The following is a 21,819-nucleotide window of genomic DNA, read 5'->3' on the forward strand; positions in this document are numbered from 1 at the left end:
CTAGGTTGTCCGGCCTCGGGACCCGGCACGGCCGGAACAATGGAAGACCCCGGAGGCAGCGCGGGGACGGCGGCGGCGGAGACCGTGGCGGCAAAGGCAGTGGCAGCGGCGGCGGCAGCAGCGGCGGCGACGGCGTCTGCGCAGGGTAAACGCGGCGTCTCGGCGCTGTCGATCTGCACTTTCGCCACAGATCCCCGCCCGCCTGCTGAGTCTTGAGAGGCCTTTCTCTGAGACTCGGAAGGGCCCGTAGGCACCCCACATGACTTCTGTAGCACCTCCACCTTAGAGTTGAGTTCCTGTAGGCTGAAGTCGCGGTATTCCAGATCCGGAGTGGTCGGGCCGTTTGTGGCGAATCTGCGGACACGGACGGTGAGCGCGGGGCTGGGCTTGAGGAGCCCGCCCTTCTCCCTTCCCCCTCTGCCTCCTCCCTCCCTCCTGCTGGCGCCGCGGCTGCAGTGGGGACCTGGCCTTGGTCTCCGAGAAAGGCGGCGAGGCGGGGCCGGAGCCACGGGGCGGGGCTGGGGGCAGGGCCGGGAGCAAGAAGGACGCTGGCTGGAGCCTAAGGAAGGACTCGGAGTTATGGGTAGAGGTGGGGCGGGTCTGGAAGAGAATAAACCAGTCCAAGGGGCGGAGTTTGCGGGGAGTGGGCGGGGACATCTGTAAAGCGGTCCTCAGTAAGGAGAATAGGGGCTGAACAACGGTGAAAGGGTGGGGCTAAACAGAAGAGTGGGCCTCAGGAAAGAAAGGGCGGGGCTTTATATGGACCTGGAAGGTGTTGGGCTGGGGAGAAAGGACAGAACTGGGAAAAAACGACGCGAGACTGAAGTAAAAGGGCGGGGCTTGGAAAAGGTAAAGGGGCGGGGCTAGAGGGAAGGGGCGGGGCCAGGTTAGGGTTACCGGGCGTGGCCAAAGGAAAGGGAAGGAGCTTGGGAAAGGCAAAGGAGCAGGACTGAAGGGAAAGTGTGGGTATGAAGGCAGGGGCCGAATCTGGGGAGGTGTAGAAGGCTGGTGGGATGTGAAAGGGCTTGTGTATGGTAAACTGGGAACCCCTTAGGGTTGGTGGAAAATGCATCATGGCTATGGGTGGGGGGTTGGAAGACTGTCAAAACAGACAGCTGGTTTTAATATGACTGGGCCACTTAGTAGCCGTATGAACTTAGACATGTTGTTAAGTTCTTCCTACTTTAAATTCCTTATTTATAAAAGGGAGATCGAAAACTATTGTCAGTTCTTGGGGACTTTGGGGAACTTGGGCGCTGGGAGGAGTCCACTTGTTAAGCAGTACTTGCTCTTCAGTTTTGCCATCCAAAGAACAGCATCGAAAGGGTCTTCCAGGGTTTGGGGGCAACGCCCAAAACAAATGGAAGTTTCTGTTTTATCTTAATGCAAACCTTGCATTCAACTCACTATAATGTATGTGTTTTCATGTACGATGTTTTTTGAAAAATATCCTAATACAATTGACACTCTAGGAAGATGTTTGCTGGTGAAGATCTTGGGATCTGGAGTCGAACTGATGAGTTCTCTTCAATAAGTGAACCTCTCTGAGTCTCCATTTCCTGATGTGTAAAATGGAGATAAAGTATAGTGCTTACCTCACAGGATTGTTGTGAGGATTCAATAAGAATATGCTTGTAAATCACCTAGATATGTAGTGAATTCTCAAAATATTAGCTGTTTTTATTATCCTTATTAAAAGATTCAGAATAAATTGATCAAAGCAGAGTTAGAGTCATTGTAAAGCTGACCCTTTTTGAGGTCAGGAACCCCACTGAAAACCTGACAAAAGCTATGGGCCTCTCCTCAAAAAAACATGCACACATACAAAGTTTCACTCATTTTTTAAAATGTGTTATTTTTGAGAGAGAGAGAGAGTGAGAGCAGGTGAGGGATGAACTGAAGCTATTTTTGCTCACTTCTTTTGGTGTGGCCCCAGGACCTGGGTCTCCTAGTCTCCTTCCCCAAGAACCATGAGACAAAGGTGGAGTAAAGATCAGCTTTATTATTGGCATGAAGGCAGGGAGGTGGTGACAATGCCAGGCCCTTCTGTGGGCGAGGGGGCAGAGGGCTCAACCAGCCAGCACTGATCCCCCAAGCTAGACTCACTGAGGTCCAGGGCTCCAAGTGCCTCTGGCTTTCAGCAAAAGCAGTGGGTGGGCAGGCAGGCAGACTGCTAGTTATTGAATAAGTGGGCTCCTCAGGGCTGTTCTGGAGCTGGGGTTGGGCTGGAGTTGGCAGGAGGTGGAGGGCGAGGCTGGATATCCCTGGTGCGCATATAGGACAGCAGCTGCTCTGGGATTTCGGCCAGCACGTCCTTGGCTAGTCGGGCCATACTCAGCACCTGGTTTCCGGACCGGTCAACATAGTCTCGGAAGGGGACGAACTGGGACAGGCACAGACAGTCAGGTGTGGGTAATGGCCAGGGAAGAGAGGAGTGGGAAGGGAAGCAGTAAGAGGGTTTCCTCCTTGACCCCTAACATCTCTTTCCAAATATCACATTAGCTCTTTCCCTCTATCTGGACAGCTTTCCACATTTACTTTCTCCCCACCTCCTTTTTTTCTCACCTTCTATTTACCATCAGCCTGATCCAGTTTAGCTTCATGCAGTACTGACACTGCTTTTGCTAATGTAATAGTCCCTCTGTTCCCAAATCAGTCCAGTGGGCAATAATTGTCAGTCCTCATCTTACTTGACTTCTCTTTAGCTTTTCATTACATTTGACCATAATCTTCCTAAACACATTCCACTCTTGGCATACCACACTCTTCTGGATTTTCTTGTTCCTTTCTGGATGCTCCTTTCCCCAACCCCATTCCTCTAGGTCTACCTGATCTCTAAACCTGGTCACGTCTCTCAGTTCTCTTCCGGGGTGATCTCATACACTTCCATGACTTTCAAAACTGTTCTCTGACTCCCAAATTTATACATCCATCCCTGGCCTCTTTGTTAAGGTCCAGAGCCATGTATTTAATTGCCCATATTATTATATCCATTCACTTGTCTTAGATACCTCAAACCCTAAGTGTTCACAACTGAATTCTGGCCCTTTCTGCCAAATCTTTTCCTCCTCCAGGTTTCCCCTTCCCAATCAATGAGACTATCACTGACTTAGTTGCTCAAGCTAAGTCATCCTTGAAGCCCTCCTCACTCCCCATCACCATTTAATCAAAGCATAAACTCTTGTAAAATTTTCTTAATCTTTTGAACCTGCTTCTTCTCTCCATCCTCACTGCTTCCATTCCTGTCCAGATCCCTATCCTCCCCTCTACTACTTCAGAGACTTCCTTACTAACAGTACCCGCTGCAGTCAACCCTCCATGCAACAGAGATCCCCTTAATGCAAGTCTGACCATCTGAGTCCCCTATGTCAAATCCTCCAAGAACTTTCCAATTTTTTAGAACAAAACTCCAAATCATCACCATGACCAGCAAGGCCTTGGCTCCCTCTTCTTCACACTTACTGGGATCCTGCCACCCTGGCCTCCTGTGTTTTCCATGTTTGGGCTAATTCTGCTGAGCCTCAGGGCCTTTGCATGTGCTGCTCCTCTACCCTCCTTTAGGTTTCAGCTCAAATGTCATTTCCTTATAGAAGCCTTTCCTGACTATCCTACTAAGTCAGTCCCTGTTATAAGCTCTCATAGTGGCATTTGCTGTTCCTCTGGAGCACTTATCATAGTCTAATGAAATATTTAACTGTTGTGATTATTATTGGTTACCTCCACTAGAGGGCATGGGCTTTGGGGATATCCTATACTATGGATCCACAATGGCTATAGCAACCTGCCTATTCCTCAAAAAGAATATGTTCAATGAAGGCAGGAAGGCTGAAAGCGTAACGGGAAGAAAGGTAGGTGAATAAGAAAGCAGTAAGGGAGAGTGGCTGCCAGCTTAGCCTCTCCTTCTCACTGTGCCTTTTGGCTCCATGACTTCCTCTCCCGGTCAGGTCTACCTGAACGATGTCCCGCTCTGCATAGCGTCCCCTAGAGGACACGCGCACGTCATCACCATCCAGCTCTTCCATTGCTACAGAGAAGACACCTCTCAGCTGATTGCCCTTTCCCACACCAACCCATACTACCCCCTTCCCTGTTAGCTCACTTTGGAGTCATCATGAGAATATTTAATGGTTGTATTAAAGTCCTAACAAATATTAGGCATTGTTATGGAATTGTTATTATGCCTTCCCATGCATTCTATCCTCCCAGGAACCCCAGGAGGGAAATATTCGTATCAACAGCCTCAGTTATAATAAGGAAATATGTACAGAGAAGGTCTGTCACTTGGTCAAGGTCTAACACAAGCATCCATCTTATCTTTTTTTGTGAGGCGGGCCTGGGTGCCCAGATCCTCCCCTATTTTCCCCAGTTCTTGGTCTCACTCATGGACACCCTTCCGTCCTACTCACCTTCAAACATGGCTGGTCCCACACCAACAATAATGATAGACATGGGCAGTGAGGAGGCCTGTGAGGGAAGAGTTGAATGGTTGGGGTGAACAGTCATAATGATGGAGGTGACTGTTGGGGACAATTCTCTGTGCATGTATCATGTTTGTGCACATCTTGCAAGCAGAGGCAGTGATTTCCTTTGTTCAAGATTATCTTTTCAAGGATGTCTGCATATCAAATAGCCTTGAAAGATATAATGTCTTCCTTTGGAGCAAAGGGCAGATTTGTGTACTATTCAATTTATAATAAAGTATCTCACACTGGAACAAAGGGCAGATATGCTTACTGCCCATTATGAAAGATTCAGATACCCTAAACTCAGGGTTTCTATCCTAGAATGTCTTCCATTGTGGGTGCAGCTGTCATTTGGCCCTCTTAATATGATCTTGTGGGAATTGAGACCTAGATTCAGAGCAAATGCTGATAATTGAGCTACTGCTATCACTGAGAATAACAAAGTCCTTTGTCTCTGATCCAGGAGTCTTGTGTCTTCTGCCAGCATCCATGAAACTGGTAGACTAATTTGTTAGCTTGCAAGTAGGATAAAATCTCAACTCTTTCACAGTTATTAACAGTGACCCTCCCTGGCAAGCCCTCCTCCTTAAACTCACACTGACAATGGCCTCCTTGGTCTGCGTCATGTCAGAGATGACCCCGTCAGTGATGATGAGCAGAACGTAGTACTGGGAACCATCAGAGATCTTGGCTGCAGCCCTGGTTGAGAGTCCAAGATCAGAATCCAGCTGAAAGTCCAAAGAGGCCAAGAGAATTCCCTACCCCTAAAATTTCCACAGCCAGTGTGTAAGCAGTGGGTAAGGACTGGGGTTTCTAAAGCCCATGCTCCTTCTCAAGACCTGGATGCCTGCCTGACATCCCTCTAGTAACATTTATGGAGAACTTATTATGGTAGGTACTGTGTTATGATAGGCACCAGAGGTACACAATGAGAAAAAACAAATTCATCCCAGCCCTCTCAAGGGAGGGCATTAATCCCAGAGTCACAGAAATAGGTATAAAATTACACTTGTGATAAGTACTGTGATGGAAAGGGACATTGCTATGACAGTATCTAGTAGGGGATCCTGACATGGTCCAGGAGGTCAGTGAAAGCTTCTTTAAGGAAACAATGTTTGAGGGTGAAGGAGAGGTTAAGTGAAGGAGGGGGATCATTCCAGGCAGAGGGAACAGCATAGACAAGGGCCCTGTGATGGGACTAAAGGAAGCCCACCCTGTCTGGAGCCCAGAAAGTGAGGGAAGCAGAGTGGACCTTGTGGCTGAGATGGGGCAGGGGCCAGACTACACAGGGCTTTGACAGCTCATAGAAAGATTTTAGGGCAAGACCAAAGGCTGAAGGCTGCCTTTCTTCCCTTTCTCACTCATTTCTTCTTTCTTCCTTCTCCCCTCTGCTGGCCACCTCCCATTGCCTATGCTTCTGGGTCCTTAGCCAGTCTAAAAACTGCTCCAAGCTTCTTTTCCTTCTCTCACCATCAATCTTTGAATCTAAGATTTTCCTATGTGAAAAGGACTTCAGACGTCATTTAGTCCAGTCCACTTATTTTACATATAAGAAGAATGAGACCTTTGGAGAGCACAAAGGTTCTGTGTGGGTTGGAAAGGACCGAATTACACTATCCAATAAGGTAGCCCCTAGCCACATGTGGCCATTGAAATTTAATTAAGTTAAAAAGAATTAAATTTTAGGTTCCTTTTTTACCCAAGCTACATCTCAAATGCTCAATAAAAGAACCCAACTAAACCTAAAGCCCTGAGCTCTTGATTCCTTCACTCTCCATTCCAGGCCTGTTTTTTGGATGCTCCTCCATATACACTGTATATTCTGGTCATAAATACACTGTTCATTGTTTCCTGATCTTGCCCCTTTATGACTCTGGGCTTTTCACATGTGGTTCCTCCTGCCAGGCCTACTCTGTATTCTCTTATAAAAACTCCAACTTGCCAAGCTGAGCAGTCCTCTCCAAAAGTAGATCTCTCAGACTAGGTTATACCCTCCTCTCCCTCTGCCTTCTAGGATACTGTCAACCAAGATGGGCTGTCAGCCCTTCCACATGGGTTTTCACACCCATGAGGGTACCAGCATGTGTAGGGAGAACCCAAGGCTACAGGATACCTAGAACATCCATTCTACTGTATGATCTGGTGCATAAAGCTAGATGACTGTAAGTACACTTATAACACCTTTTTTTGGAGGTGCCTGGGTGGTTCAGTTGGTTAAGTGTCTGACTCTTGATTCCAGCTCAGGTCATGATCTCATAGTTTGTGAGATGGAGCCCCGCATCAGGCTCCATGCTGACAGCGCTCAGAGCCTGCTTGGGATTCTCTCTCCCTCTCTCTCCAGTCCCTCCCCTACTCGTAGGCATGCTTTCCCTCTTGCTCTCTCAAAATAAATAAATAAACACTAAAAAACCCCACCTCCCCCCATCCAAATTAAAGCAAACATGGACACAAGAAGAGAATGTAAAATTTGCATGAATTAAGATAAACATGTTGTCTTCAAAGACATTTTCAGCCAGGTTGCTTTCAGCTGTGCCCCTAAGATTCCCCTGGGGGAAGCAATTGCTTGCCTTTGTCAACAGGCAACTTGCTGGAAAAGTCTGGGAAGCTCTGGCCTACGGAAAGTAATGATTTATTTATATTTCTGTCTCCTGCACCAGGGTGGGAGCTCCTAAGGGCAGAGACTAGATCTGATTCATCTGTGAGTCTCCAGTGCACCAGCAGAGAACTGAGAATACAGCAAATGCCCTTTTAATAGTAATAATGACAATAATAGTAACAGTAATAGCTTACACTTATAGCAGTTATGTGGCAGGCACTAAGCGCTTGACGTATATTAGTTTAGTTAGCCCTCACAACAATCCTATGATATTTCAATTTTTTAAGTGTTTTATTTTATTTTAGAGAGAGAGAGCATGAGTGGGAGAGAGGGGCAGAGGGAGAGAGAGAATCTTAAGCAGGTTCCATGCAGAGCCTGACACAGGGCTCTGTCCCACAACCCTGGGATCATGAACTGAACCAAAGTCAAGAGTTGGATGCTCAACTGACTGAGCCACTCAGGTGCCCCCCTACCATGATATTACTATTATTATTCTCATTTTACAACGGAGCAAATAGGCATAGAGAGGTTCAGGGTCTTGCTCAAAGTCATACAGCTAGTGAGTGGTAGAGCAGGTGTACCAAATTAGCTAGTTTGGCTTCACAGCCCACATTCATGCTACATTGACTCTTTATTGAATGTTTATTGAATGAATGAATGAATTAGTGAACTAAGATAATATTTAAAAAATCTGTTTAATAACAACAAAAAATATGCTGAGGCTCCAATATTCAGTGAAAAAAATCAGTAGTGAAATATTACATGTAATTTTTTAAAGTTTATTTATTTTTTTAGTAATCTCTACACCCAGCCTGAGACTCAAACTCATGGCCCTGAACAAGAGTTGCATGCTCTTCTGACTGAGCCAGTCAGGTTCCCCAACATATAATTTGACTGCATTTATGGATTCATAAGGAAAATCCTGTCAAGAACTACATATACATCCACATTCCCATGGGAAGTATTTTGGATGATTTCTTATTTCATTTCTCCATCCTTGAAATTTTCTATAGCAATGCTACGTTGCTTTCATAATTAAAAGAAACTATTATCCTCACTATGAATCATATAAACAATCTTTATTAGGGAAAAGGGAAGTATATAGACATAAATATCCCTGAAATCCTTCCATTTGTATTCTCTCTCTTTTTTTTTTTTTTTTTTTTTTTTTGGTTAATCTTTTTACTTTCAAGCTTTCTGAGGTACTTTGTTTTAGCTGGGTCTCCTCTATTCAGCATATCATAGAGTTTACTTATTATTTTTTAGCCATTCAGAGAGTCTTTTTCTTTTAAGAGGTGAACTTACCCAATTTTTAAAAAAATGTTTGAGAGAGAGAGAGTGTGTGCGAGTGGAGGGAGCGGGAGAGAGAGAAGAGAGAGAGAGAGAGAGAGAATTCCAAGCAGGCTCCATGCTGTCACCACAGAGCCCAAAGCGGGGCTCAGTCTCACAAACCATGAAATCATGACCTGAGCCGAAACCAAGAGTCAGACGCTTAACTGTCTGAGCCACCCAGGTGGCCCCCCAATTTATGTTTAATGGTATATGTTTGGTTTTAGTTCTGTCATTTTATTTTATTTACATTTTAAAAAGTGATTTGTGATCTCAGGGTTTTGTTTTTATTCTGAAAATTTGGAGTTACTCTTTTATTTTTAGAAGTTGCTTTCCCATTTTTTAATCTACCATTTATTGAGCACTTACTATGGGCCAGACACTGTGCTCATAATTCTTACTTTGTTATCTAATTTTAACCTCCCAATATTCCTATCAAGAAGGTGCTATTGTTAGCCATTATTATGGCCATTTACAGGGAGAAAATGGGGACTTAGGCTAAGCTGCTTAAGGTCACATGGTTAGTAAGTGGTGGAGCCAGGATCACTCCCAGGTCTGATGCCAAAGCTTGTGTCTTAACCATTGTGCTATAGGACCATCTCTCTTTTCCCCAAACTTGAGGGCTGAGTTGTTGTTCCCAGAGAATGGAGTTGGGGTAATTTGTTGACACTGTCTGTGCATCCTCTTTACCGCAGAATAAGGCATTTACCTCTTTATTTTATATATTTTTAAATGTTAATTTATTTATTTTGAGAGAGAGAGAGCACACGCGCATGTGTGTGGGGGAGGAGCAGAGAGAAAGGAAGAGAGAGAGAATCCCAAGCAGGCTCTGGGATGTTAGTGCAGAGCCCGATGGGGGGCTCAATCTCATGAACCCATGAGATCACGACCTGAGCCAAAATCGATAGTTGGATGCTTAACTGACTGAGCCACCCGGGAGCCCTAGCATTTACCTCTTTATACTAGAGCCTGGCCAACACTGAAACTTGTATCCTTTCCCCAAAGCCCAGGTTAAGCCAAGAGTGGTCTTGACCATCCTTGGGAAGTCAGTCCCCTATTTGGGTCCCCTCATTCCCCCCAAACCCACCCAATTCCCTTACCTGGCTACCTGGTTGATGACAGGAGCAAAGTAGGTGGGCCCATAGAGCTGCACTGTGCGCAGGCTCTGGAAGTAGCTCTCCAGCACGCCCTCGATGCCTGCACAGTTGGGGTCCTCATCATTGTTGTTCTGTCAGGGAAGATGCCTTGCTGGGCTGAGCCATGCAGGGTATACCCAGGAGTACTCTGATCCCAGCTCACTCCTTTTTCCGACTACTCTCATGCTCCCCTCCAAACTCTGCTCCCCTCCCTTCTCTGCCACCCTCTCATGGTTTCCTGGTCCTCTGCAGGTACTTGACCCTTAGAAGAAATATGAAGAGAAGAAAATCACCAACGTGAGTGGGCCAGAGGCCAGGGCATGGAGTTTAGGCTCTGGTCTATACTATACCAGGGGGAACTGGTGGGAGATCCGTCCTTCTGGAGGCAGCTTGGCTCCAAAGCCATAGGCTGGGAAGAGCTTGTCACTGTCATAGTCCTGGATGATTTCTCCCACTGCCTTGAGGGCCATGGCGTAGGCGCTGAGTTGGTAGGGACTCATGTAGTGCAGGGAGGTGGGCTGCAGAGGATTCCCTGTAGGGACAAAGGACCCCCAGCCTCATGGTCACCTTGATCACTTATGTATTCAACTGTCTGTGTATATATCCAACCACCTATCCATTCACCCACCCCTTGTACTCCCTCGTTATTATGCCCAAATCATCCATATGTTCGTTTATCCATCTGTCCACCTACCAACCCCTCTATCTATCCATCACTTTATCCACTTATCCACACATCCATTCTCCGATCCACCAGATATAAATCCATCTTTCAATCTACCAATCCATCTCTTCTACCTGCCTTTCCATTCTCTTATTCAATATACACCCAAATATCACCCATCCATTCATTCCTATTCATTCCATTCATTCTGTCTTCATATGGATTCATCCACCTGTGCACTCATTCATTGCCCTATCTACTTACCTGTTATTTCTCCAATGTAAACATCTGTCCATTTGTCCACCCATGTACCCATTCATGCATCCACTTGTCCAACCTATTGTACTCACTCCGTAACCCATCTACCTACTTGGTTTGTTCATCTGTTTGCCCACCCAGTCATTACTCAGCCATTTATCTCTTCATTTCTCCTTACACCCCTATTATCTCCCATCCATTAATGTACTCATCCACTTTTGAGGTATCTCTTCTTTCAACTTTTTTGATTCATTTACCCACTTATTTTCCTGTACCCTCTGCTCTCCCTGCCATTACACTGAATAATCTCCCCCCAAAACTCCTGTCCCAACCAGGTTGGGCTTTGCCTCAAGCCTGGGCTTCCTGGGTAGGTGAACTTTTATCTCCAGGTGAGAATCCAGGCCAATCCCTAATGACTTCCTTAGAATTCCTCCACACCCCATTCTCCCATCCATGCCTCACCATTAGAAGCTGTGAAGTCAATGGCAACTGTGAAGTTCAGCTGTGTCCTGTCGGGGAAGTAGATGGATTGAGAAGTGAGGGATTAGTACTTATTATACCAGGATTTCTCAAACACTAGTGTGCATATGAATAGCCTGAGGATAGTGCTAAAATGCAGATTCTGATCTGGATGGTCTGGGTGGAGCCTGAAATTCTACATTTCTAACAAACTCCCAGGTGATGCAGATGCTGCTGGCCCATGGAGCACATTCTGGGTAGTAGAATTAAATGCCTACTGTGTGATAAGTTTATGTAATTTATGTAATTTAACTTAACCCTTACTATAGCCTTGAAGTAGTAATTAATATCTCCATTTTGCATAGGAGAAAAGTGAGGTTCAGAGAAGCAAAGCACTTTACCCAGGTCTGCCTACCACTACTGAACCAAGTGGAATGTCCTCTTTGGTCTGTTTGGGTTTTCCCTCTCTCTTGGCCTCTCCTTCTTGCCTGGCTATGATTTTTATCTGGATCCCAGTTAGGTTACTGGGGTCATCTTCGAAGACCACTGGTCTGGCATCTTCTCAGGGGGCACTGGAAGCTAGGCATGAAAGGCAGCTCCATGAAGAGAACTAAGATGGGCAACACTATGCATTTTGCAGAGCACTTTATAGTTTGCCAAGTGTTTAAAAGTTTATTTCCATGGACCCTAAACATTCATATATTAAAGAACTGAGGCTTAGAATTGGGAGTAACTCAATGCTGAACAGAACTTGGCCTGTGACTCACCCTCCCTTGATGTAATCAACAAAAGTGAATTCAGAGTCCACAGAGAAGGAGAGCAGCGTCACCTGTGGGACAGAGAGGCAGCCCTGCCACTTTGGAGTGGGCAGTTGGGTAGCAGAAGGCAGAGAGGCACATGATTCCACCTCCTGCCCCACACCCCCCACCCTGTCCAATTTCTAAAATGGCAAAAAAGAGGAAGCTGTCAGAAATAGATTTGGATTTACAAAAATGTATTAAATTGGGAAATACAACTTAAGTTTAAAAAAAAATTCTGCAATAGTAAAGTTCAAACAATTTTTCTCAAGTGAGAAACCAAAAGATAAGCTTAAGTGGTGCTATCTTGTGCCCAACATAACTATATTCAAGTAATCTGTGCCCACAGCCCTCCTGTACCCCCAACATTTGTCTGTGGGAATGGAAGCAGAAGGATCTAGGGAGGGTTAGAACTTTAGGGAGCACTCACAGTTCCTGAGTTGACATATTTCTTCTTCTTACATTTCTTCCGAGGGTTAAGTACCTGAGTGAAAAAGATAACAGTGATGGTGGGAAATAGAGAAAGAGAGCTGTAGACTGAGAACACTGGGATGGAGGGACTGGGAAACCTGGACAAGGCTGGAGTTCTCACCTCATACACTGTGAACTGGTTCTGGGCCTTGCTCAGCTCCCGGTAGCTGGTGGTGAACTCACCAATGAAGTCATGGCTGCAGGGAGGCCAGGGGTGGGTGAGCAACGGCTACTGTTGGCTTGGAGCCAGCCCTGAAAGTAGTCTTTTGTTCCCACTATCCCCTCTCTCTACTTGAGCTGCAGGGCACTGGGGTTGGGGCCATAAGAGAGGCCAAGTTAAGGGGAAAGAGGGAAGAGGTGTACTCAAGGTCTTGGCATCTATTATTACCACTCACGTCTCACAAGGCCACTTTGGGTTCCTGGTGAATGTACTATGTATTATAGGAAGGTCTTTGAATTAACTACAGGAGAAGACAGTACTATGTGGGGCAGTTCTACCTTCCATCCCGGTCCCAGTCATACACATCAATCTTCACTGTTCTGAAATGCAGGAGATAAATATAGGTTAGGTGTGTACAATAAATCCTAGATGCACCCCCACTTACTTAACCATAAACAAATCATCCTCCAATATGCCCATCTGTTTTTCCTTCAGCTATTCTCCCATTAGTCCATCCATCCTATTTATTCATTCATCAGCCCATGCACATACCCAGCTATCTACTGCCACTGCCACTGTTTCTTTTACTGCTATTTGTACTGCTATTTCTATTTTTTTAATGTTGATTAGTTTTGAGAGAGAGAGAGAGAGAGAGAGAGAGAGAGAGAGAGAGAAAGAGAGCACTAGTGGGAGAGGGGCAGAGAGAGAGGGAGACAGAGGATCCAAAAAGCTGGCTTTGTGATGACAGCAGAGAGCCCGACATGGGGCCTGCACTCATGAGCTATGAGATCATGACCTGAGCCGAGGTTGGATGCTTAACTGACTGAGCCACCCAGGCACCCTTGGTGTTACTCTTCTTTACTATTTGTTGAGTGTTACTATATTCTAGGCATTGTTATCAGTACTTTCATTGATTGTCTCATTTAATTTAACAACCATCCTATAAAGTACTATTATTCTTATTTTTAGATAAGAGGTACAAAAGACAAAAACTCGACTAAGGACCATAACTAGTAAGTGATTAAGCTGAAACTTAAAACTCAAACATCTTAAAAAACAAAAAAACAAAAAAACCCTCAAACATCTTGGTTCCAAACACTTTGTTCCTAACTACTATGCCTGAGTCCTCCTGTGTGTCCATATATCTGTTACAGTCCAGACAACCATCTATCTATCCATCTAGACATCCACTTACCCACTCATTTGCCAATCTAATTACCTATTAACACCTATCTTTATCTACCCATATAACTATACATCCAGGCTTTCACTGACTTACTGATGTATGCAAGCATCCATCTGTCTGTCCATTCATATATCTAACTAAACACCCAACCATCTGATGTCTGTCCATCTGATCATCCATTCATCTATATAGCCATACATTTATGTACCCATCCATCCTTCCACCCACCCACTTACTTGTCTTCATACTGTCCATTTATTAGCTCATATGGTCAGCCTATCCACCTACTTATTAATCAGACAATTCATCCAATGATCCTTCCATCCATCTACCATCCATTCATCAATCCACCTTTCACTGTTTGTTCTCCTGCTTTTTCAATCATCCCTCTGCCTCTCTAGTCATGTAACAATCTCTCATATCCCATCCATCTACTCATTCATCCTTAATCCATCCATCATCTGTCCATCCACTGATATGCCCATCATTCCACTTATCCATTTATCTGTTATCTACTCATTCATCTCCCACTATACTGACACACCAAGCCTCTTACACACCCATCCATATACCCATCCATCCATTCACCAGCTTACCCATCCATCCAACCATCCATCCATGTATCTGGTTTTTCATTTGTTCATTTGTCCTTTCATCTACCCATCCACCCATCCATCCTCCTGTCCATCTATGTGGCCATCCATTTGCTTCCCCATTTACCTATCTCCATGCCCCAAACTCTGTCTTGCCAAACAGGATCCTCCAAAACTATTGTTACTTCTGCCATCATTCTGGGGCCAGGAACCCCATTCTCATACCCTTGTTCCCTTAATCCTTAGCTTACGCTGAAGCAGACCTGTCATAGTCTCCATTGCACAGTGCCCGCACAGGGATGCTGAAGGGTTGCCACACAGGATTCAGTGTGTTTTTCACAACCTCCGTCTTGTGGCAGATGGTGAACCTGGAGAGGAGCAAGAGGACTGGAGACTGCATTGGGGGTAGGACTGAGCCCAGAGATAGGTCCTCATACTCTTGGAGATCCCTTGGATTTCCCCACTTGTTAAACACATTTTGTCCTCTGCCTTGAGTGAATTCTGGGCTCAGGACCCAGTGGAATCTAAGATGCCCCACATCTAGCCTAAGAGCCATAATGGGCCCATGGCCACAGCTGGGGAGGGGTAGGTGCCACTGGAGAAAGCATTGACTCACGTGCCATCCTCATTGCTCCTATAGAACACAAGGAAGGGATCTGATTTCCCAAAGAAATCCTTCTTGTCCAGCTTGTTTGCACACAGCTGCATGGTGGCAATGTCCTAGGGATGAAGTTTGGCTTGTTGACATCCAAATTGTTCATAGCTTCAAACAGTCCACTAAAGGGGGTTTGGGAGAGAAGGGAGCCTTGTGGGTCTAGCATATGGCCCTTACTGACCCGACAATTGCTAAGCTCCTCTGCAGTCAGCAATATGGTCCCACACTTCTTGCCTGGTACACCCCTGGAAGCAGAAAAGTCCTCTTTGTGAGGGGAGGGAGAGTAGGCAATGAAGATTGGGGAAACCAATCTGGGAGTGAGTGGGCCAGGGATTCAATATGCAATTTACTGACAGTCCCCTAAATGTATCCCCTTCTGTCCTGGGTTTTTCCTGGTGGGGAAGGCCCTGCCTTTGATTGGGAAGAGGGTCTAAAGTCTGTAAGGAAGGGGCTGCTGTGGCCTAGGTGGACATGTTATAATGGCAGCTTAGGAAAGACATAGGATTTGGAATCCTGAGTAGGTTATTTCCCCTTTTTTGGTCCTAGTTCCCTCCGCTATGAAATGGGAATAATTCCCACCTCTCAGGGCTATGAAAAGATCTGAATGAGTACATGGAAGGACAAGCAATTGGGAGGCTTTATTGATATTGAAGGTGGTGATACTTCTCAAAGCAGACCTTGGTATCTACCATATGCCAGGCACTGTGCTAGGTATGAATTGGCCGGATGGTACTCTCCAGTTCTGGTAGACTCTGCCCTCAGAGAGCTGCCAGTGGAATGTCAAAGCTGACAGGCAAGTAGAGTGTGATGTAGCAGTCCTGAATGAGGGAGAGGAATTTCTATCCAGACCTGGGCAAAGGGCTGTTCTGTTAGATCAAAGATGGTGTGATTTCTGAAGAGTGAAATAAATGTGAAGAGTGAAATAAAAAAGACAAGGGCAGCCTTATCCTCTCCTGACCCAAGAAGGGATCCTTCCATGCGTCCTGGGCACATACCAGGACACACCCATCCCCGATTTGCCTTGGGTATCCAAGTGATCAGGGGCCTTGCTGATATGGGCCTGTGAACCCTAATTCCCCAAAGGGATCCAAAGTATGGCAGAGAGAAATCTAGGTCAGGAGTGTCCTGGGTGTAAGTCCTGACTCCAACTTGCTATGTGATTTTCATCGTTTTTAACATGAATGTTGAACCATTTGTTTGGCTCTTTCGATCTTTGACTCTTTGTGCTTTAAAAAGACAGAGTGTGAGGAATACAGGGACTCTTCACCTACACATCCAGGACCAAGTCTCTGATCCTCAGCTTTCTCTCTATTCTTTGCCTCCTTAATGTTTTCCCTCATCCCCTTGACCCAATGTGAATTCCAGTCAGTGGGATTATAATAATCACTCCCCTGCATTCTACCCCTTATCCATTGCTCTTCTGTCACTTCAATATACTTATTTGGCAGAACCACAGCCCTAGTTAAATACAATTCTCTGCCTAAGCCATACTGCACCTGTGCAACTAAATGTGGCCAGAGTAAAACACAAATCTTGCTAACTGATCTCATTTCTTCTTTTACATTTTATTTATTTATTTATTTTAAGTAATCTCTCCACCCAACATGGGGTTTGAACTCATGACCCTGAGATCAAGGGTCACGTGCTCTACTGAGCCAGCCAGGTGTCCCTAACTGGTCTCATTTTAAAGCATGACCACAAACCTCAAGAGGGTCCTTAATCATACTTCACTCTCCAGTTCTGCTAGATGGCAGTTTCACTCCTCTTCTCTCCTCAAACCTGGAAAGCCTCCTCCTCCCCCATCCTCACTCAGCCCATGACCTTGTTTCCTACTTCACTGACAAGACTGAAGCAACCAGATGAGAATGTCCACGGACCTCCCACCACACCTACCTTGCCTCCAGTATCTTCACCCACGCAACTGTTGCTATAAATGACTATCCATGTGCCTATTTATCCCTCCACTGTGTGCTACATTCCACACACTCTTGCCGGTGCATGGACAGCATTCCAGTAATTCTCTCCTTTTTAAATTATGTCTATTTTTCAGTTTCTATTGGATCCTTCCCATTAACATACAAATGTAGTATAATTTTTCTCATGTTAAAAAATGCAAACCTATTCTGACCTCACTTCCTTTGCTAACCACTCCTCCTTTTCTCTTCTCTTTGCAGCAAAACCTCTTAAAAGATTCCTTGACTCTCATCCCTGTCTTCCATTCTCTTTTAAACCTCTCCAACTAGGCTGTCACCCCCACCTCTTCCTTCAGAACTTCTGATCTGGAGCAGCATTTAACATGGCTTGTCACTCTCTCCTCAATACACACCTTCACGTTGCCTCCAGGATAATACCCCCTTCTCTTGGTCCTCCTCTTACTTCCTTAATGCTCCTTCTTAGTCTCCTTTTTTAACCATCTCATTTATGGCAACTCCATCCTTCTAGGTGTTCAGGCCAAAGGCCTTGGTGTCATCCTTGACTCCCCTTTTCCTCTCACATCCATATTCAATCTGTCAGGAATCATGATGGCTCCCCTTTCAAGTTGTATCCAGAATCTGACCACTTCCCTCCTTCACTGCTACCTTCCTGGATTACTGTAATAGTCTTCCAATAGGAGCCCTGCTACTACCTTTGTCCACCCAAGGTTTATTCTCAATCCAGCACCAGCTTCATTCTTTGAAAACATGGTCAGATCATGTCGCTTCTCTCCTCAGAGCCTTCCACTAACTCCCAACTCAGAATAAAAGCTAGTCTTTACAGTGGCTACAAGGCCCTAAACTATTAACTCTCCAATCTCACCTCCTCTTCCTCCTTGCTCACTTGGCTACCGCCACACTGGCCTCCTTACTGCTCTCTGAACATATCAGGCTTTTGCACTGGCAGCTTCCTCTGCTTTCCACCTCCAGATATCTGCATGGCTCACTTCCTTACTTCCTCCTGGTCATTGCTCTGAAGTTACCCCTCCGTAAAGCCTACTCAAGCACTCTGTTGAATATTGCAAGTCCCACCCACCCAGCATTTCCGATCCTCCTAATTCTGCTCTACTTTGCCTTTTTTCCATAGCACTTAAGGTCTTCTAATATATAATTTACTTATTTATTATGTCTATTTTATACAGTTTCTTCCCCTCTTCTATAATATAAGCTTCTTGAGGGTAGGAACCTTTGTTTTGTTCATTATTACAACCCAAGCCCCTTGAACAGTGGCTGACATAGAGTATATGCCCAGTAGTATTTATGGAATGGATAAGTTCCTGGTGCCTAGCACAGGGTGTGGCATACAAAACATGCTAATAAATACTTAGTAAGTGAATGTAATGGAAATTCCAGGGGACTTGATTTAGTGAGGGGAAGCTTCCTGGAGGAAAAGAGCTTGGAAGTGGACCTGAAAGGTAGAATCAGACTTAGAAAAAGTGAGGAGAGAGGGACAGAGTGAGGTGGGGGGGGAGAGAGAGAGAGAGAGAGAGAGAGAGAGAGAGAGGTTGAGAACAAGACATGTCTTGCCTGAGACTGACTTGAACAAAGCCCTGGGTGGAGATTGGTCTTTCCTGGGTGGGGGTGGGGTGGGGGAGTGGGGGAGGAGGTGATGGGGAACCACTGAAAGCTCCCAACCAGGGAGAATTCCAGCCTCCACTGCTATTGGGTCAGCAGCATCTTTGGGAGGAAAATTTGGAGGCACCCACCCTTCCCCAGCACCCCTTCTGGTTCAGCTCACGTGAGGGGTCGCTCTACACGGCTGCCCTGGCCTCCGATCACCTCTCCCAGAGCCAGGAATGCTTGTCCAAGGAAATCCTGCACCAGGACATGGAGTCAAGAAGGCCGGGAGGGGCCGGGGTTGCAGAGTCCCAGCCCAGCCCTGGTGATACTGCTGCTTGGACGAGGGTGTTCCAAGGTGGCAGAATGCTAGAAGTATTGTCCTGTCTGTGCTTTAAAGGAGGAACCCCCAGGCCAGCTTTGCTGCTTGGTCCTGCTGCCAGTTTAAACTGCTCTCCACAATGCCATCCCACACTTCACCTTCCATTCCACACCCCCGCCCCATCCCACAGCCAGCCCCGTTCAGCCTCACCTTCTGTATGTCCGAGAGGTGGCGGAGAAGGAAGAGGAACAGTGAGTAAAAGGCACAGGCGGGACACCATGAGGCAGGAGCAGGAAAGGAGGGCCAGGAGGGTGGGTTTGGGGCTAAGAGGGTAGAGTTGGGGTTGAGGGATAGGAGAATTCTAAGGAGGGTCATTTAACACACTGAGTGCCTCCTGTGTGCCTGGCCAGGCCACCAGGGGATGCTCTGCTCGCTCACCGTTTTGGAGATGTTGGTTTTGGAGTCAACATTGTACCTGGGAAGAGAGTGCAACCAGCATAACGCGGGGCTGGTGGGAGAGAGCTGGAAAAAGGGGTCAGGTTTTGAATACTGGTTAAAATTTTGGGTGGAAGGAGGGAGTGACCTTGCATCCGAATTCAATCTGGATCTCCTTTAGGGCATCACGGTCACAGAATCAGGCCTGGGGCAAGGCCAAGACTGGGACCTGGTGGGGGTGGAGTCATATCACCGGCCGGAGGGGCCTAGATGGAGCCTGAGCTAAATTAGGGAGCAAAGCTTTGGGCCCAACCGGGTCTGGGGAATGGATTTGACCTAAGGGCAGAACCAAGCTAGACCTGGGGACTGAGCTAAAACTAAGGTAGAGGCCTTCAGAGTGGGATCCAATGGCCTGGTGGAGGAACCAGGCCGGGAGTCTGGCCGGGGAGGGGTCTGCCAGAATTTCTCCTGGATCCAGGCTGGGGAGCGGTCCAACCCTGGAATCTGGGCAGGGCTTACACATCAAAGCGCAGATTTTGTTTTTCCTCAAAGAAGTAGTCGAGGACGAATTTGCGCACGAAGTCTGGGTTTAACGTGTTGTCGATCACCTCTGTCCGTCCGAACTGGATAGAGGGTGGAAGGAGAGTCAGCATGGCTCCTGCAAGGGGGCAGGTGATTCCCCGGGGGCTGCTCTTGGCTGGGAGAGGGCTCTAGGACTCACCTCTCGCCATTCCTGGCTCGCCCGGCTCTGCGTGTAAAGCACCACCACTGCAGGCAAGGGTGGAGGTGGGGAGGGATGTCAGATTGGCTTGAACCCCTCCCCGCCCCTCAGTCGCGCCCAGACCCCAGTTCCCCCTCCCGTCCCTGGCGCCTCCTACTGGGATCGGACTTGGAGAAGGTGTCGAGGTCCAGCAGATTCCTAGAGAAAGAGAGACGGAAAGAGGGTGGGTCATATTGGAGCCCAGTGCCTGGACTCTGCCCCGGTTGGACTCTGCCCTCAGTTCGGAACCCCGGGGAGGCATGGGGCTCAAATCGCATCTCCCTCCCTCATTACTGGTGGGTGGGGATGTGAGGGGGAAGGGAGGCCCCCCCTTGTCAGCACCCTGGACAGCACCGGAAATATCTGCTCAAGACCCGTGGTGTATGCATCCACACTGTCTTAAAGGGCCCAGGAAAGAGGGTCAGACCCAGAACTTTGTCCTCCTGAGGCCCAGATCCTACTGGATCCCTGTGACCCGTCCCTTGAACCCGGAGGCTGAACCCTCTTTTGCGGGTGGAGCTGTCTAAAGAAACCCCCTCCCCGAACCTGCCAGCGACTCCCCTAAGTCTGAATCAGATTTTCCGGCCCTGAAATCTTCTTTCCCCCGGGGTCTAGCTCTTGTTGGCGCCGAGCCCCACAGCCGATTGGGGCAGGGATAGTGCCTACGCCCTCCCCAGCGTGGCCGCTCACCGGCAGGACACGGTAATTTCAATCTTGGTGGCCGGGACGCTGCGCTCAGAGGCTCCGCTGAGAGACATGGCTGGTCGAGTGGCTGGAACCGCGGGAAGCTGTAAGACAGGGGCCGCCGGGGCTAGGTGCGGCGGCAGCGGCGGGGCCGGCCCCTGTGCCGCCGCGGCGGCGGCGGCTGCACTCTTTCCAGCCCTGCTTGCACTCCCGCCTGTCGCGCCTTGACTGTGGCCGCCGGCGGCAGTGACTCCAGATGGCTACATAGCCCCGCCCGGCCTTGCGGGTGGCCCCCGCCCCATTGGAGCAGCCTCGAGCCTGCCGGGAACCTAACCCCGACCCCAAGTCCAGCCCATACCTTGGGAGTCCCTCCCAGCGCATTTCTCCCTGGCGAAACCCAAAAACCCTTTGAGAGCTGTCCGCGGTGCTGAATGGTTTGGGGCACCTGGTGGGCGTTGGGGACGTTTCCTCTTCCTGAACTGCTCCCTGAACAATCTGCTTCTCCCCCTTCCCACTTCCGCCCTGCTTTGGTCTCCGGATAGGAGGACGGTACATTTGTTCTTACTAGCTGTGTGACCTTGGGCAAGTTACTCAACGTCTCTGTGGCCCAGTCTCATTACAATAGTACCTACTTGGTGTGATGTAAAATTTTGAGATAATCCTTAGCTCAGGGGATTGTACACAGTAAGTATTCAAAATATGTTCACTGCTATTATTTCCCTCCTCTGGGCAGTCACACTGATGACCTCTTTTGTGTGAAGAGACAGAGCTCAGTAAATGGCTGTTAGAGCCCTGTGAAAAGCCCTTTGCCCATGTCTTTGAACCCTGACTTCATGGTATTAGAGATGCAGACATACTGTGGGGATGCAATCTACTCTATCTAGGTCACACTGCAGATGAGAGTGGTAGTCAGCCAGGTCCATTCTCCCCACATCAATTACTGTCTCCAAAGCCCCAGAAGCCAGTCCCTCCACCAGTCAGGGCTCCGTAAGGCAGGGGCTGCTAGTCACCTGTAACAGGACTGTGCTGCCTGCAGAACTTGTTAAAAATGAAAGATCCTCCACCCCTACCCATTCCTAGCTAATTGAAGATCTCAGCAACCCCGTCTAAATTCCTCTAGTACTTGGGGAATCTGTGTGAATAGGCTTCCTACATGACTAGGGTCCATTGATGTCTGAGAATCACTGCTCCCACTTTAACCACCTGTGACTACATGTCCTCATCTCACTGAGATTTTCATGGGTCAGGAGTTAAGAGGTACAACCGTGTCTTCAGTTGTCTTTCTGCTTTACCTGCCCCCACCCCAATCCCTTCCTGCACA

At 47.4% G+C, this 21,819-nt stretch overlaps 1 protein-coding gene across 5 annotated transcripts; it reads right to left on the reverse strand.

The window, feature by feature from the left end:
- Nucleotides 1-1,982: 1,982 nt before the first annotated feature.
- CPNE9 (copine family member 9) lies at nt 1,983-21,087 on the reverse strand. 5 transcript variants are annotated; one of them, XM_058726080.1, is made up of 21 exons: nt 20,857-21,087; nt 20,505-20,602; nt 19,933-19,973; nt 19,776-19,822; nt 19,574-19,677; nt 19,058-19,094; nt 18,479-18,555; nt 14,949-15,012; nt 14,729-14,832; nt 14,376-14,480; nt 12,672-12,713; nt 12,295-12,370; nt 12,133-12,186; nt 11,673-11,734; nt 10,909-10,955; nt 9,875-10,056; nt 9,489-9,616; nt 5,060-5,162; nt 4,407-4,464; nt 3,951-4,024; nt 1,983-2,383 (listed from the first exon to the last, which is right to left on the reverse strand). In XM_058726080.1, exons 2-21 carry the CDS (start codon nt 20,570-20,572, stop codon nt 2,198-2,200), a joined length of 1,659 nt encoding a protein of 552 aa, XP_058582063.1. In that variant the 5' UTR covers nt 20,573-20,602; nt 20,857-21,087; the 3' UTR covers nt 1,983-2,197. The 5 variants fall into 5 exon arrangements, with proteins under 5 accessions (XP_058582063.1, XP_058582062.1, XP_058582066.1 ...); XM_058726079.1 differs by lacking the exon at nt 20,857-21,087 and having other exon boundaries at nt 20,505-20,735; XM_058726083.1 differs by lacking the exons at nt 14,376-14,480; nt 14,729-14,832; nt 14,949-15,012; nt 20,857-21,087 and having other exon boundaries at nt 20,505-20,735.
- Between the last annotated feature and the right edge of the window lie 732 nt (nt 21,088-21,819).

This window comes from Neofelis nebulosa, chromosome 4 (genome assembly GCF_028018385.1).
Source record: "Neofelis nebulosa isolate mNeoNeb1 chromosome 4, mNeoNeb1.pri, whole genome shotgun sequence".
NCBI lineage: Eukaryota > Metazoa > Chordata > Mammalia > Carnivora > Felidae > Neofelis > Neofelis nebulosa.

Bases quoted from the DNA above. Each gene is read 5' to 3' on its own strand.
- CPNE9 (XM_058726080.1), bottom strand. From the start codon at position 20,572: ATGTCTCTCAGCGGAGCCTCTGAGCGCAGCGTCCCGGCCACCAAGATT. The intron at 14,833-14,948 runs GTCAGTAAGGGC...CTTCATCCCTAG, and splicing joins AGGAGCTTAGCAATTGTCGG to GACATTGCCACCATGCAGCT. The intron at 4,025-4,406 runs GTGAGTAGGACG...TCTTCTCTGTAG, and splicing joins GGGACCAGCCATGTTTGAAG to CAATGGAAGAGCTGGATGGT.